Below are 17,924 nucleotides of genomic sequence, written 5' to 3' on the forward strand. Positions count from 1 at the left end.
AGTTCAGCTCTGAAGCAATAGAAGTCGATCTCCCTCCGCGAGCAAAGGTGTCGTGCTGGCTTTGCGCAACCTCATCGAACTCGATGGGGTCGTCGAAGATGTCCTCAGCATACGCGTGCTTCACTAACTCGATACGCATGTTCTCATGGAACCACTCGAGGTGGTTGTTGAAAGCGGCCGGATAGATCTGACGAATCCTTGGTCGATTTGGTGGGGGGGGGGCCGAAGGGGAGTCGGGCGGCGGCGGTTTCCTGGGAGAAGAGAAGAAAAAGAGAGAAGAACTGGCTGGGTCGGGCTGGGGGCGGGCGCGGGCGCCACACTTAAGTGGATGTGTGGCGCCCGTGCCATCGGCGCCACACATGCTAGTGTGGCGCCCGTGGCATCGGCGCCACACAAACAGAGTCGCAAAACGGCTAAGTCCCAGACGATTTGTCTCACAGTATGTTTTGGGCAATTAGAAGTGCATGTGTGGCGCCGTTGGGAGGGGCGCCACACATGATGCCACGTCGGATGGGCGCACCAGCTCAGCGTCGAGGGCGCCACGTCGGCTGGGTGTGTGGCGCCGGCAGGAGGGGCGCCACACTGGCATGTGTGGCGCCGATGAGAGGGGCGCCACACAAAAGGGTTAGATTGGTGAAATAGTTTCGCCGGAAGGTCAGTCTGTGCTTTTCTTTAACTTTTGGGTTATTTTTGTGCAAATCGCCTCCATCTTCAGCACCGATGGAGGCGGCCATGACGTGTTGGAATAAGGTTTCTCCGCTCACTTTCTACCTCGTGGCCGCGGACCCAAGTGGAGTTCAAGGGAGGACGAGTGCCTCGCTAAAGCATGGAGAATGGTGAGCATCGACCCTTTCAAGGTGCTAACAAAAATTTGGGTTGCTATTGGAAGAGGGTGAAGGCGCCGTTCGACAAGCGGCATCTTTTGGATCCATACTTTAAGACCTTGCACCATGATCGCAATGACTCAGCGTATCGTACCGTTGGCACATGATCCAACACGCCTGCAACAAATGGCACGCCGTCGTGGAGGAGGTTCGCCGTGTCCATGTTAGCGGCACCAACTTCGATGACCTAGTAAGAAATTCGGCTTCATTGTGCATTGCCGGTCACATTTTGCAGGCGCTTGTCTGATGTTGCATTCGTCGGCCATTGCAGATGCGCGCCATGATCGCCGCCTACAGCGAGGACAACGACGACGTGGAATTCAAGTTCATACATGTCTTCGCCCGGGTTGAGACGTGCGAAAGTGGACGGAGACGCGGACTGCTCTCGCCAAGGCCAACGCCGCGTTCGACCCTGCAACGACACCAACGCTTGCCTCTGACAGCCGTTCCATTGGACACAAGAAGGCCAAGTCATTGAGGGACGCGACGCCGGCCATTGAGAAGCTACACTCGTCCATCATGGCGTGCATGGCTGACGCCGCGACGCACACCGCCACGTGGGCAGAGCAGGCTGCGCAGATGGACGTCGTCATGGCGGCTAGGTGGACGTCGGTCATCTAGAGGCAGGACATCAAGCTCGACCTGATCAGGGTGAGCTTGTCGGCAAAAAAGAGGAGGAAGGACCTGGCGATACTTCTGGTCAACACAAGAGGCATGGACAACAACGTCAAGGTGTGGTGCGCGGATCAGCGTGCCATGATCCTGGCCAAGAGGAGAGCTCCACTGGCACCCCAGCCCAGCGGCTGCCAGCTGCAACACCGATGACCTCGACACCACCGACAGAGAACCCACCGGCAACACCGGAGGAGGTCTCTTCTACACCGGTGGATGATGTCGCCCTTTGATTTCCGCAGCGATGTAATGCCGGCCGGCGTGCGCCTTTTTTCTTTTTGGTTTTTTAGACATTCATTTGCAGCGATTTGCGACGACGTAATCATCAAGCCCATTTAATCGATTTGTAGGCGCCAAAACTATGTGATCGTCGATCTATTTGAATTATGCTTGAATTTATTTGCGGTTGCCGCTAGGCGCCAAAACTAGTTCTTCCGGTGCCTCCTCATAAGGCCATGCACCTAACGAATTCTTTACGTTGTGTTTTTCCAGACGTATTTTAGAAACAAAATGGACCAAAATACTGGTGCCAAGACAGAATTGTTCCGCGCTGCGCCACAAAGTGCACTACAGTCTACAGTGTTGGCGTTACATAGGCTCAAGATACACAAATTGTGTCATAACTCTGATCAGAATTGATAAGATGATAATAATATGTACTCCTCGCTTCACTAATAGCAGTGTGCATATGTCTCGCTACTTCCAACGCATTTTGTGGTACTCATAAACAAATCGTAGCTAACGAGAGCAAGATAAGCAAGCCTCAGCTTTTCAGCACGCACTAGACGCCTCCTGCACAGACCTGGCGTCTCTTCGCTCCGGCGACGCTGGTGGCGTGCAGAACGCCGGCGTTGCCGCCGGTGTGCCCTTCTCCGTGCCCTCCTCAATCGTGGACAGGCACCTATTGGGCCCCCCGAACATCTTCTTCCACCTCTCGAGCTCGCCCTCGTCTGGCTCCTGATCATCCGCCTCCTCGCCGCCGCGGGCCGCCCTTCGCCGGCTCCTGTCCAAGGACATCCTGCGCTCGATGTCGTCATGGAAACAGACGCCGAACAGGAAGAAACGGCCGCCTGACGCGACGGCGTTGCGGTCGCGCCACCGCCGCCGGACAAGAACGACGGCGAGCAGGACGAGCAGCACCATGAAGAGCGCGCCTGTTAGCGCGGCGGCGAGCACCAAACCGGTGTCGTCGGCCATCTCTGCACCCTCTGTTCGCAGAACGGATCTTTGTATCGTCTCTCTCGCTTTGCGACTATTCGAACGAGGCCGCGAGCGCAACGAAGTAACAGAGTTTGTGCGAGAATTCCACTCTACGATGGCAAAATGTTCAGGCTTGAGGCGCGCCAGGGACCAAGTATTTGCCGGTCTTTCTGCTCCAGAGTTGCCAGCGACACTGAAAGCGGCAGCTTTGTTGAATTGTTCATGTATCTCCGGAGACTCGAGTTGTGGTCAATGTCGAAAGGTGTCTTGAGGTGACTGATGTCTATACTACAGTGCTTGCGATCTTTTTGTCACATATAAAGAAAAGTTTCATTGGGAGTGATGTTTTGGAACATGGGAGTATATGCTCCCTTTAGTTTAAAATACATCTTACACACATTTTGAATTTTAAAAAAATTGAAACGAAAAATTCGCACGTACATCTTCACGTGCTATACGCTTACAAAGTTGTTTCATAAAAAATCAACTTGTCATGTGACGTGTGTAAAAAATGCAAAACTCAGTGCTAGAAATAATGCTTTTTACAAGATAAAATTTCTCTTTTTTACATAGTTCACAAAAAATGTTGGTTTTTTCTTCAAACTTGACGAACGTACATATATTATGAAGATGTACATGTAGAATTTTTTATCAATTTTTTTTGACACTTCGAAATAAGTTTTTTTGATAGAGGGAGCATACGCACCCGGGAGCCGAATTGAATTTCTCAGTTTCAGATATTCTTATACTTCACATTATATACGGACAGGAGCAACTGATTCGTGCGTTCTTGTTGTTTTGTAGGACAATTCTTATTCTACACCTCTGTTCGTGTGATCCGTTGCCATCAAGCGGCGGCACTTACCACTACCGCACAAAATCAGGACTTATGTTAAATCAAAGGCGCAATATAGCGGCAATTTGTTTTGAGGGTGAATATAGGGGCAAATAAACCTTCCCGCCACTGCAGAGCTTTGCTTCTGGGCCAGGCCCATTAGGGCGTTTTACATTTTTTCAGATTCTTCCTTGCTTTTCTTTACTGTTTTTTCTTGTACTTTTACGTTTATTTTTTCTGTCTCCTTTTTCTTAACATAATTTTAAATTTTTATTTGCTTTGATAATATTTTATAGTACATTCACATTTATATAAATACATGAAAACATTTTGCCATCATAGAGTGGAATTCTCGCACAACTTTTAAACCCATGAAGACACATAAAAACATTCAGATTTATATAATGAATAACTTATAAAAACACAGGACCAATTTTTTATTTACATAAACATTTTTAGTTATGTATGGAACCATATTTTTTAGAACACTTGAAGATTTTTGTACATGTATGTGAACATTTATTCATATATGTGTGGATATTTATTTAGATGCATATGGACAATTATACCATTATGATACAGACATTTTAGTTATTAAAAAGATTTCTTAAATTTAAATTAAAATATTAAGTTTCTATTATAAAAAATAAGAAAAATATACATGTTAATGGGCCGCATGGAATCTCACCCCACATAAGAAATTCTTCAGGTTGTATGTCCCTAAGAAGGGTAAGTAGACACCCCCTCAATATTAGTTAGTGGCGTGCCACTTTTCAAGTTAGGCCAACCCAAATGTATTTATTAGAAAGACACATAGATAAAGCCCAACAAAGTTCAACATCGCCCGGTTTCTTAACGAAATCGTTAAAAAAGGCCGACCTTTGCGAATGGAAGACAAATCGCTCTGCATGTGACATAGGCATCCCCAATGGATCTGCCGAAGATGGTACCCGGGATTTACTAAAGGCCCACGACCCGATGTTTGGGAAGCTCGGAAGCCCAATTAAGAGATAGTTTGGAAAGATAGAGTTGTAATAGGAATAATGACTTGTAACTATTACGGGACGAACTCAAAGAGTCTCCCGGACTTTGTAACTTGTAAATCACGAAACCCTTGGCTCCGCCTCCTATATGAGGGGGAGTACAGGGAGAAAGGAGGAATCGATTTCATTGTCAACACAACTCTAGTTTTCTAGCAGTCGAGTACTTTTCCGGCCGAATCTTCGAGATCTACTTGCCCTCTACTTCCAACTAAACCTTAGTCTACAATCCGTAGGCATTGACAAGTCGATACCTTGTCAGCATGCGACAAATGGCGCGTTGTGGTGCCAGAAAATCTCTGGGAAGTAGTCTCCCTGCTCGCCACATGTCGCATGGGGAAGCAAGGTGGGGAGGAGGGAGGAGAGAGAAGAGCAGGGTTGGGTCAGTTTTCCCTTTTTTCGTAGATTCGTATTTCCAAAATGATATATCTTGAGAACCGTAAGTCCAAATGACGAACCGTTTCCACTTTTGAGATCATCTCGTCGAGATCTTCAAAACTAGATCCCATGTTGATAGGTTTGGATATACTTTTTTCGTACTTCCTATACTACTATGGTTGTACTCGTGTTGTGTATCTAACTGTACTCGTGCATTAACTGATAAGTACTTCTGTTTTGAACGATTTGGTGCATTTTTTTCTTTACTCGTGTGAGCAACTGTACTTGTACTCGTTCGTGTGCGCGACTGTACCTGTCTTATGTGGATGACTGTACCTGTACTCGCTCGTGTAGGCGACTGTACTTACTCGTGTGTGCAACTGTACCTGTCTCGTGTGCGCGACTGTACCTGCTCGTGTGCACGACTATACCTGCTCGTGTGCGCGACTGTACGTACATGCTCGTGTGCGGCACTGTACTTCTGTACATGTACCTGCTCGTGTGCGCGATTGTACTCGCTCGTGTGGGTGACTGTACCTACTCGTGTGCATCAGTGTACTTGTACTCGCAGGTGTGTTCAACTGTACTCGTGTGTTGTACACGCGAACTGACATGTGCTCGCGTGGAGGCGTTGTACGTGCGGCTGTACTCGCGTGAAAAGAGTTGCGTACACGCGGAAGGAGTACGCCGCGCGGGGATCATCCATGTGCTGCCACGCATCAAACGCGGAGGCGCTGTACGTGCGGGAACAGGCCTTTGTGCAGTGATACCCGTTTCTTAAAAAAAATATTGTGGTTAAATGTGGGCCAAAAACACATGATATTGAATTGACGATATTTTCTAGAGTAATGTAAGAGCATCCCTCAACTACTTACCTATAGCAATTACTCATACAAACTAGCACAATTATTAAGAAATAGCTCCACCGGCTTGCGTATGCAATTAATATTACCCAATTCTTTTTTTTTAAATATCAACTTATATTAACCCGAGCCAGCAAGCCGCCTCATTAAAAACCTTCCAGCCCCCTTAGGTACCCTGGTAAGAAAAAGAGTGCGTAAAAAACTTGCTGCTCCAAATCAATATAATGACTTAAATCTATGGGAGTATCTTTTTTTGGGGGGGGGCGCACTATAGGTCTATAGCCCGCCCATTTTCTGGACTTTGCATGCCCCCATGGCGACTGTCCCTAGTGGCGCCCCGTCTCTGATCTCCCACCCTGTTTTCGTCACTGGCCTCCCCCCAAGGCCATAGTAGCCAACGATGGGAGGGAGGGAGGTTTGTACTGTTCAGGTAGTCTCTTTAGGTTTCTTTCTCCAGCAAATAACGTAGATCTTGGTTTCTGGTTTTCCCTCCTCATCTCATCGTTCCTCTACGTACACGAGCTAGATCTCTCTGGATGGCGTGACCCTTGCGTCGTGGAGAGATTTGGTGATGGGCGCGTTCAGATTGCAAGCTCGGATGGGCTTGGGCACCTTGAGTTGGGCCCATGCTTGGGCCACGACAAGAAGATGTGCATCAGCAAGGGGCTAGCAACAATCGTCACATCTGAGATGTCGTTTGCCTTCTATGTTGGAGCCGGTGATGCTCATGGTCAGTATGCTTGGAGTGGCACTAGCACCTATCTTGGGACTTCACGGTGGAGGCCAAACCTGGACACTTAAGAGGGTGCTGATGGGGGTGGCCCTCTGGAACTTGTGCAACACCCGACGAGATGGAATCCGATCTCGAGTTCTCTGATGCATGATCTTCACTTCGACATCCAGAATGGGGTGGCTGACCTATTTGTTTTTTTTTCAACTCAATTTGAGGCATCTCTTCCTATTTTTACAACTTTACCATAGGGGAAAACCCCTACTGTGTAATTTTATGTATTAATACATACGATGTAACATCCCAAAAATTTCAAAATCAATAAAGAGACATTCCTTGTTCAAAAATTAGAGTTAACAAAAACTTTAATTCAAATCTTGTGTGTTGCATAGTATGAATGCATGTATGTGTGACTTTGCTATGCTATGTGTTTGAAGTGCTTGACATCATCTCTAAACCCTAAACCTTGATCCTTTGGATCAAAGTGGAGCAAAGAAAAAGAAAAGAAAAATAAAACAACATCACATATGGGCCTATGGTCATTTTTGAAAATCTTTAACCTATGTCATATTAACTTGTGTCAATGGTTTGGAAACCTAACGAAACCCAAAAGAATCCTTTTTGCATCAAAGAAACCCAAATCAAATCAAAGAAAAATGCAAAACCTTGCCACATGTGATAATGGTAATTTTTGACAATCACATCAGGGTACCCACTTTGAGCCCCTGGATTAAGAGATTCTTAAACCAAACTCTCCCAACTCTTTGCACCTCATCCAAAACCTCATCAAGTTGAACCTTTTTGCTGTTGACTGATACGTCCATTTTGCATCACTATTTTATATCATAATTTACTGTTATTCATTGATATATTTCATATTTAGAGGTGATACTTATGTTATTTCATCTATTTTGCATGTTTCATGATTGTTGGAGAATCGCGCACCAGAGTCGGGATTCTGCTGGAAAAAGCACCGTCAGAATGCAATATTTCGGAAGATCAACAATTGACGGAAATTACACGAGAAAATCTTATTTTTCCAGAAGACGGAGATAGCCAAAAGGAGGAGCCGAGGAGGGCCGCCATGGGCCCCCCCATAGGCCGGCGCGGGCCCAGGCCTGGCCGCGCCGCCTTGTGGGGAGAGGGCCCACAGCCCCCTCTGGCCTCCTCTCCTTCGCGTACTTCTTCGTTCCGAAACCTAAGCTCCAGAGGATAGTCGCGAAGAGTCACAGCCGCCTCTGCGGGGCGGAAAACACCAGAGAGAAAAGAGCTCTCCGGCAGGCTGAAATCTACCGGGGAAATTCCCTCCCGGAGGGGGAAATCGACGCCATCGTCACCGTCATCGAGCTGGACATCATCTCCATCATCATCACCATCATCTCCATCATCATCACCGCCATCTCCACCGCTGCGCATCGTCACCGCTGTAACAATTAGGGTGTGTTTGGTAGGCCGGGCCAACTCAGAATATATATCTCTTATCATACATGCTCACCCTAGCTAAGTTGAGGTGAGACTCATCACATGTTTGGCAGCCCTGTATGTGTTGAGCTATGCTCATATGAGATGGTGTTTGGTACAATTTATGATGAGGTGAGCATGTCTCACAGCAGTTTTACAAAATGGTCCAGCTTGTTAGCAAAAAGACCCTGAAACAAAGAGAGAGAAAAGCAATCACGCCCTCAGATCTCATCAAAGCCATGGACGTGATGGGCAGCGCGGTGGCCGGCGCTGGGCGGCGGCGGGCGACGGCGGGCGCCGTTGGGCGCCGGCGGGCGACGTTGGGCGGCGGCGGGTGACGTTGGGCGGCGGCAGGCAGCGCTGGCCGGTGCTGGTCGGCGCTGGGACGTTTCCCGCGGGTCTTGGCAGCGGTTGGGGCCTTGGGCAGCGGCTGGCGGGCTGTGTAGCGGAGGGTGGCGACCGGCATGCAGCGGAGGGCGGCAGACAGCATGCAGCGGAGGGCGCGGCCGGCAGCGACGAGGAGGGCGACCGGCATGGGTTGAAGAGCGGGCGGCCGTCGCCCTGTTGAAGAAGAAGGGGCGAAATGAACGCACTTTTTTCGCACGGGTGGGGGTCTGGGGGGTACGATGGGTGGATGGTTTGGCCATTTTGCGGGATGAGGTCAGCCCGGCCGGGTTGTGAAGCTCGATCTGAGCTTCACAACTGGACTTGGCTGAGGAGGCTTTTTGGTACGAGGTCGGCATAGCTGATATGCACTCACCCGGGCTAACAAACACATGCATGGCTTAAATTCTGTGTTGAGATGAGATTTGTTGAGTTGGCCCGGGCTACCAAACACACCCTTAGGGTTGGATCTTGATTGTTTGATAGGGGAAACTCTCCCGGTATTGATTTCTACTTGTTATTGATGCTATTGAGTGAAACCATTGAACCAAGGTTTATGTTCAGATTATTATTCGTCATCATATCACCTCTGATCATGTTCCATATGATGTCTCGTGAGTAGTTCATTTAGTTCTTGAGGACATGGGTGAAGTCTAAATGTTAGTAGTGAATTATGTTGGGTAATATTCAATGGTTTGATATTTAAGTTGTGGTGTTATTCTTCTAGTGGTGTCATGTGAACGTCGACTACATGATACTTCACCTTTATGGGCCTAGGGAAATACATCTTGTACTCGTTTGCCAATTGCGGGGTTGCTGGAGTGACAGAAACCTAAACCCCGTTGGTATTTCGATGCGAGGAGGGATAGCGAGGATCTCGTAGTTTAAGGTCTGTGGTTAGATTTATCTTAATTACTTTCTTGTAGTTGCGGATGCTTGCAAGGGGTATAATCACAAGTATGTATTAGTCCTAGGAAGGGCGGTGCATTAGCATAGGTTCACCCACACAACACTTATCAAAACAATGAAGATTAATCAGCTATATGAAGCGAAAGCACTAGACTAAATTCCCGTGTGTCCTCAAGAACGTTTGGTCATTATAAGTAAACAAACCGGCTTGTCCTTTGTGCTAAAAAGGATTGGGCCACTCGCATTTTACTTACTCGTACTTTATTTATCTGCTATATCAAAACCCCCTGAATACTTGTCTGTGAGCATTTACAGTGAATCCTTCATCGAAACTGCTTGTCAACACCTTCTGCTCCTCGTTGGGTTCGACACTCTTATTTATCAAAAATACTATGATACACCCCCTATACTTGTGGGTCATCATTGACCACTTTGACTAGTTCTCTTTCTATTGCTTACTATAAGGAGGCAAAGTGACAACATCAAATCAGTTTCTAGATTAGGTCAAATTTGGATTTTTACAAACCTGCTCCATTTTGCACACCACCACCATCAACTTGTGCCAAATATTATTTGAATCAACTCCACCAAAAAGTTTGGCAAAATTTGTAAATGAAGCTCTTGCGGCCATATCATCAAACAGCTTGTGTGCATTAATCTACCAACTCCCAACATTCTTTTATCCAGCATGTTTGAGCCTCAACCATCAAGCCTAGGTCATCACCAGCTCCTCCTTACACCCAGTGAACATTACCAAGCATCAGAGACCAATGTTCATGCATGAAATCTTCCAGGACATCACCATGCCGAGCCCTATGTCACCTACCATGCCAACTCTCTCCCCTGCCCTCTCCTTTCCCTCTCACTTTGTCAACTACGCTCACCTCACCTTCCTGAGCACGCATGTACCCTCCCTGGCCAAAGAAGAGCATGACAACGTCGGGAACGTGACATGCCCAGACGCGCCTAGACGCGCCAGAGCGCGCCAGGACATGCCACTGGACACGATCGTGCACGTCGTCGCCCCATCGCATCTGACCCTCCCTCGCCCTCTCCTCTCGCACCGTGCACCACCACGTCACCCTCTATCTCCCAGACACGCTCACCTGCGCCGGAGAGGATGGTAGCCGTCGTCACCATCACATCTGACGTTCCTCGCCGCGTCACTGCATTGTTTTCAGCGCCGTCAAGCGCGCCGTGCTCGCCATGACGTCGACAAGACTGCCGCTCCGTCGCCCAGCTCTCTCCACCCATGTAGCCTCGTCGCCATGATCGACCTCATCCATGCGCCTCGGCACCCTCTCGCCGCTATAAATAGAGGCCTTCCCCTCTCAAATTTCTCACACCATTCGCTTGTCCTCTCATCTCTGATCCTCCTCGAGCACAACCACCATCCAATTTGCACTGTAGCTCCCCAATCGTTCGCCGGAGTGCCGTGGAGCCGCCGCAGAAGGAGCCGGAGCTAGGAGCCACCTCAGGCGACGCCACCAGTACCTGGAGCTTCGCCGTTGTCCGCAACACCGTCCTGCATCAACGTCGACAATCGCTGGACCCTGGTTAGCCCTCCGACCCCCTGGTGCTCGCCGACGGTGAGCTCGTGCTCGTTGTCGACAACGACGCACGAGGGGCGTTGGATCGCCATCTAATCCTGCGGCTCTGTTTAGAACATAACGTTTCGGGAGTTATGACTCACTGACGAGTCGACCCCATCGACAGGCGGCCCGCTCGTGCGAGACACGCAGCTGGGCCGGCCCATCTTTCTGTTTCTCTCTTTGGCCCGTTAATTTTCCTGCGTGAGCCCACCAGTTCAAAATCGAATAAATCAAATTAGTTCAAATTCAATACTGGTTCCATTTTCAAATTTGAATAAAATCAAATCTACTAAGCCAAATTTTATGATTTTGATATTGTTGGAAAGCTTATGAAAATCCCTAACCAACTACACTGGCCTCAGCCCTAGATATGTTGTAGAAATAATGTAGCAAAAAGAACAAGCCAATACCTTTTTGAAATTCAAACATTTATTAAAACTCAACCATAAGTGATTTTGAGTTGATTCCAACTCTCATAAATCACATTTCACATACTATACATGAATATGTAAAAACATAGCATAGTTGTTTGCATGATCATGGGCTAGAGCCAAATAGTGGCTATGTGGCCATTTCTAGTCCACTTAAATTACCCAAAATTGTTTATAAAATGGTATGAGAGGTTTTCTCTCATTTAAATCATTATCTCAAGTGATTAAATATGAGGAAATGATATTAGCTATATATAGAACCTCATACTTGATTACTTAGAGATATTAAATTGTTCCAAAAGTAGTATTTAAAGTGCATGAGGTATAGTACCTCATTTAAATAATTTTTCTCAAATGATAAGGGTGAAGTGTTGACCTTGGTCAACATAATCCCACACTTACTAATTGAGGAGATTAAATCTTAAGAATATTCAATGAGAGGAAATTATTTCTTCTTACAAGTGTCCCTAAAAGGAAAACAAAGTCAACCCCCTTGTGTTTAATGTTGTGAGATGCTAAGATAGCTTGTGTGAACAAATTGTGTGTTAAGTCTAGTACTTAAGCTTTGTGTGGTAATTGTATGCCTCGTATCCGTTTATAGACGCTAGTACAGAGGACTACCAGGAGGAGGAGGTCTTCTACCAAGAGGAAGAAGAAAGCTTTGATCACCGTACCAATCAAGGCAAGCTATACTCTTGCAAGTTACCCTAGTGCAAGCTCAACTTGAGCAAGGCACTAATACCATACTACTTTGTATTTTACTTTCCAAGTCCCAGTTTTTATCTTACAAAGCTTTTGTTTTTAATTATCAAGGTTTACTTTTAAAGTTAACTTGAGTCTAGATATGGAGTAGTACAAAAACATCAAAGTTAGCTTAGAGAGCTACAAGTTAGTTAGCACTCCTCATGAATAGTTGCTAGTGCTAAACCTAAAATTGACTACTCTAGCTTGGAACATGTGAATCTTTTGACTTTGAAAACCTTGGAATGATGAGTCATTCTATTGAAAGATTTTGAAGGTGAAGGTGACTTGAATGACTTGGTGATTTTGATAAAAATGGATGATTGGGTTCGGGTGCGATACCATTCCAATTCTTGAGTACCCCCACAATACCTGATTATGGGTAAGGCTTTAGCTGGAAATTTATGTGTCTTAGTATGGGTTCCCTCTGAACAAGCGTCATAGAGGTTATGCCGAGGCTGACTCCGTTGAAAGAGAAATGACGTGAAAAGAGTTGAATGTACTACCCAAGCCCTGTGCAATTTCCTGGATAGCAGATGGTTATCACTGGGAGGCCAAACTCATGGGGGAGGTGCCTATACTAGGATGTGTAAGTGAAAGGTTAATGGTTGATGATCCGCATACTGAGTTATGATTATTCAGGGCTATCCCTGGCGGATGTAATCAAATTTTGTGGCACAAGTGTGCAACCTCTGTAGAGTGTAAACCTATTCGAATAGCCGTGCCCGCGGTTATGGACGGTTGGATGGCCATACTGTTCCGTTGTCAGATAATTTCTAAACGTGAAATGGTGAATTTGAAAGGTGAATTTGACTTGATCACAATAGATTTGTGGGAATGACACTAATATTCCCACTTGAGTTAAGTTAGGAAAATGAAGAGCTTTGGTTTACTAAGTGCAAATGAACTTAGAGCTTAGAACTCTCTCACTAAAACTGTTAGTACTTACCCTAGTATTAGTTTGCGAGTACTTTAAAGTACTCACGGCTGTGTCCCTAGCTATTCAAATGGCCAGACTATGAAGAGGAGCAGCAGTATCAGGATGACGGACAACATGACGTCTATGACAACTAGGATCATCTCCTGACGTCAAGTGTTGTCAGTGGAATAGATGGACTCTACTACGTACTCCCGCTTTTTGTTATGTATTGATCCTTAGATCAAGTGTTGTAATGAGACTAGATCATGTGATCCTTTTTGATGTAAGACTATTATGATGTTGTAATGAATGATGTTCTGTGATATGAACTTATTATGTCTCGCAAAAACAATCTTCCCGGGATTGCGATGTATGGCATAATAGGCAAGACTGAAGAGCCGCTCGATGCAGATGACTGGCTCCAGACAATGGAGAACAACTTAGAGGTTGCGGGAGTAGAAGCCGCAGAGAAAGTACTGTTCGCCACCCACTACCTGTCCGGACCTACCAGAGCCTGGTGGACAAGTGCCCGCGCAATGAATGTGGGACAGATGATGACTTTGGAGGATTTCAAACTCAAGTCCAGAAAGTACCATGTTCCCCCGGGCCTAATCAAGAAGATGAGGGATGAGTTCAGGGAACTCAAACAAGGCAGGATGTCCGTGGTGGAATACCGCGACAGATTCCTCACTCTGTCAAGGTACGCCCCGGATGAAACCGACACCAAGGAGAAGAAGAAGGAGAGATTCATGAATGGACAGCATGATGAGATGCAGACTGTGCTGGTGAACATCCCGTTCGCTGACTTGGAAGCCCTTGTGGACTCTGCCATCCAAATGGAAGGGAAACTGCATCAAGCCAATGAGAACCGCAAGCGCCGCATGATGAACCAGAGTGGGCCCAGCAATACCCCAAGGTATTGCCCCAGCTCGAGTGGAGGATTCACCCCAAGAAACAACAAGCCCCATGTGCCGCTGTCACGTCCGAGTTTCCCCAATCTGAGTGGAGGACACCCAAGGCCAGGAGGCCACAACAACAACAACCACAACAACAACAACAATCACTTCAACCGTGCCCCGATGAGAGCCCCCGGCAACCACAAAGACAACAACACCGCTCCAAGGACTGGGAGAAACGCTGTCCCCGTCGCCCCTAAGGACAAGTCAACTATGACTTGTTATGAATGTGGAATATTGGGTCACTACTCCAATGAGTGCCCCAAGAAGCTTGCCAAGACCACCCCCAATACCGCTGCACCTGCTCAGCAGCAACGCCGTGTCTCAGCCGGAAGGAAGTTCACGCCAGGCAACCCGAACAACCGCAGCGGTCGCCTCTTCCACATGAATGCTGAAGAAGCCCAGGAAGCACCAGATGTCGTGATGGGTATGTTTTCTGTTAACTCAGTACCTGCAAGAGTGTTGTTTGATTCCGGAGCATCGCATTCGTTTGTTACAGAAGATTTTGCATGCACTAGTAAGATTCAACCAATCAGTTTGAAACATGTTATGATAGTTCAAATACCTGGTTCAACTACAAAAGCTAGAAAAATTTGCAAAGATGTGCCTAGCTATCAGAATACATGAAATAGATTTTTATGCAAATTTGATTGTTCTGGGAACAAAATGTTTGGAAGTAGTATTGGGAATGGATTGGATGTCTAAACATCATGGATTGATTGACTGTGCCAAGAAGGCCATCACCATGACTAGTAGCACCGGAGTGTTAGTAGACCACGTGTCTGAAAGGCTGCCGAGAAAGTTCACCTGCAATGAGAGTTTAGCCAAGCCAACCTTGGATCAGATCAAGGTAGTCTGTAGATACCCCGATTTGTTTCCTGATGATCTACCCGGTATGCCCCCATATCAGGATATCGAGTTTATCATTGAGTTAATACCTGGAACAGGACCCATAGCTCAGAGACCCTATAGTATGAACCCAACAGAGTTAGTGGAAGTGAAGAAGCAATTGGATGACATGTTGTACAAAGATCTGATTCGACCATGTGCGTCACCTTGGATATCACCAGTTTTATTTGTGGATAAGAAGGACGGTGCCACGCGTTTATGTACGTATTACCGTAAGTTGAACGATGTCACCATCAAGAATAATACCCCTGCCAAAGATAGAAGAAATGTTTGATCAGCTAACCGGTGCCAGAGTGTTCTCTAAGATTGATCTTAGGACTGGTTACCATCAACTGAAGATTCGTGCAACGGATATTCCAAAGACCGCCTTTACCTCCAGATATGGATTGTATGAGTACAATGTCAAGTCATTTGGATTGACCAATGCCCCTGCTTATTTCATGAATCTCATGAATAAGATCTTTATGAACTTTTTGGATAAGTTTGTCGTTGTCTTCATCGACTACATCCTAATCTACTCCAGAAGAAGAGCATGAGCAACATTTGGAAGTTATCCTGGATACCCTTAGGAAGCATCAGTTGTATGCCAAGTTCAGCAAATGCGAGTTTTGGTTAAAGGAAGTAGGATTCCTGGGACACATCTTGTCTGTAGGAGGAATTGCCATAGATCCCGCGAAGATCAAGACCGTTGAAGACTGGAAAGCCCCAACCACCCAGACTGAAGTCCGTGCATTTCTTGGATTAGCGGGATATTACCGCAGGTTTGCTGAAGGATTTTCAAGCATAGCAAGACCAATGATTCAACTGTTGAAGAAGAACAAGAAGTTTGAATGGACTGACAAATGTGAAGAGAGTTTCCAGAAACTCAAGAGCAGATTAACCACAGCCCCAATTTTGATCATGTCCGATATCACCAAGCCATTTGACGTCTATTGCGACGCATCCAAGATTGGTCTTGGATGTGTGTTGATGCAAGAAGGCAAGGTGATATCATATCTGTCAAGGCAAGTGAAACAACATGAGCAGAACTATCCAACCCATGACTTAGAGTTAGCAGCAGTAGTCTTAGCCTTGAAAGTATGGCGGCATTACCTCATGGGTAATCGATGCGAGATCTTTTCGGATCACAAGAGCTTGAAGTACATTTTCACCCAGAAGGAGCTGAATATGAGGCAAAGAAGATGGATTGAGTTGATCAAGGATTATGACATGGAAATTCACTATCACCCCGGCAAGGCGAATGTGGTAGCGGATGCCCTGAGTAGACAACCGAGTCAGTTGAACTCCATGATCGCAGAATAAAAACCTAGTTTGTATCAAGAGTTTGAGCAGTTTAGACTAGAGCTAGTTAGTGAAGGATTCCTAGCAAGCATTGAGCTCCAGCCCACTTTGATGAGTCAGATCAAGGAAGCACTAAAGGGAAATGCCAGCATTGATGGAATCAAGAGTCAAATAGCTGCAGGAAAGGCACCTTGATTTACCGAAGATGAAGAAGGAGTTCTTTGGTACAACAAACGCCTATGTGTGCCGGCCGATTCAGAGTTGAAATAAGTCATTTTGAAGGAAGCCCATGATACCATTATTCCATTCATCCCGGAGGAACCAAAATGTACCAAGACTTGAAGGAAAAAATTTGGTGGCATGGAATGAAGAGAGAAATTGGAAGTTACATAGCCAAGTGTGATATCTGCCAATGAGTCAAAGCAGAACATCAGCGACCCGCATGATTACTGCAGCCTCTACAGATCCTTGAATGGAACTGGGATTCTGTAGGAATGGACTTCATCACTGGATTGCCCAAGTCAAGTAGAGGAAATGATTCTATTTGGGTAGTGGTCGATAGATTAACCAAGGTAGCCCATTTCATACCCGTCAAGACCACATACCAAGGCCCTAAGCTAGCAGAGTTATACATCTCCAGAATAGTGAGCCTGCATGGAACACCGAAGTCAATTGTATCAGATAGAGGATCCCAATTCACCTCAAGATTTTGGCAGAAGGTACACGAAGGACTCGGAACCCGTCTGAATTTCAGTACAGCTTATCACCCGTAGACTGATGGACAAACATAAAGAGTCAACCAGATAATTGAAGATATGTTGAGAGCCTGTGTGCTAGAATATGGATCTAAGTAGGAAGACTGTCTGCCTTATGCAGAATTCTCATACAACAACAGTTAACAAGGTAGTTTGCAAATGGCCCCCTTTGAAGCCCTGTACGGAAGGAAATGTCGTACCCCTCTAAACTGGTCAGAAGTCGGAGATAGTCATATCTTTGGACTAGATGTTCTCCGAGAAGCAAAAGAGAAGGTTCACAAGATCCGTGAATACCTCAAGGCTGCTCAATCAAGACAGAAGAGTTATGCCGACAAGAGACGCTGAGAAATGACTTTCAATATCGGAGACTTTGTGTATCTCAAAGTATCACCCCTCAAAGGAATGCAGAGATTCCAACTCAGAGGAAAGCTTGCACCTAGACATGTTGGACCCTTCAAAGTTCTGAGTCGCCGAGGAGAAGTATCATATCAGCTTGAACTACCGGAGGAAATGTCCCCTGTGCATAATGTGTTTCACATATCATTACTTCGGAAGTGTTTAGAAGTTCCTGAGAAGACGGAGGTGTTCAAAAACATCGATCACAGATCGGTGGATATCAACAAGGACTTGACCTATCATGAAGTACCCATCCGTATCTTGGAGGAGGCATTCCGAACCACCCGCACCAGAAGTATCAAGTTTCTGAAGATTCAGTGGAGCAATCATACTGAAGAAGAAGCCACTTGGGAGCGAGAAGAGGATATGAAGACTGAATTTCCAGATCTCTTTAGTTCCTAGTTTTCTTTAAGATGTCAGGACGAGATCTTTTGTAAGGGGAAAGGTTTGTGACATCCCAAAAATTTCAAAATCAATAAAGAGACATTCTCCCTTGTTCAAAAATTAGAGCTAACAAATTGTTTAATTCAAATCTTGTGTGTTGCATAGTATGAATGCACGTATGTGTGACTTTGCTATGCTATGTGT

The 17,924-nt window shown here is 46.2% G+C and overlaps 1 protein-coding gene across 1 annotated transcript; it reads right to left on the minus strand.

Annotated features, from left to right (window-relative positions):
* Positions 1-2,096: 2,096 nt before the first annotated feature.
* On the minus strand, positions 2,097-2,914 carry LOC124667445. Its single transcript, XM_047204726.1, has one exon. It carries the CDS (start codon positions 2,751-2,753, stop codon positions 2,328-2,330), a length of 426 nt encoding a protein of 141 aa, XP_047060682.1. The 5' UTR covers positions 2,754-2,914; the 3' UTR covers positions 2,097-2,327.
* Positions 2,915-17,924: the final 15,010 nt, after the last annotated feature.

The sequence above is a fragment of the Lolium rigidum genome, chromosome 6 (assembly GCF_022539505.1).
Source record: "Lolium rigidum isolate FL_2022 chromosome 6, APGP_CSIRO_Lrig_0.1, whole genome shotgun sequence".
Taxonomy (NCBI): Eukaryota; Viridiplantae; Streptophyta; class Magnoliopsida; order Poales; family Poaceae; genus Lolium; species Lolium rigidum.

Coding starts and splice junctions, on each gene's coding strand:
- LOC124667445 (XM_047204726.1), bottom strand. CDS start 2,753: ATGGCCGACGACACCGGTTTGGTGCTCGCCGCCGCGCTAACAGGCGCG.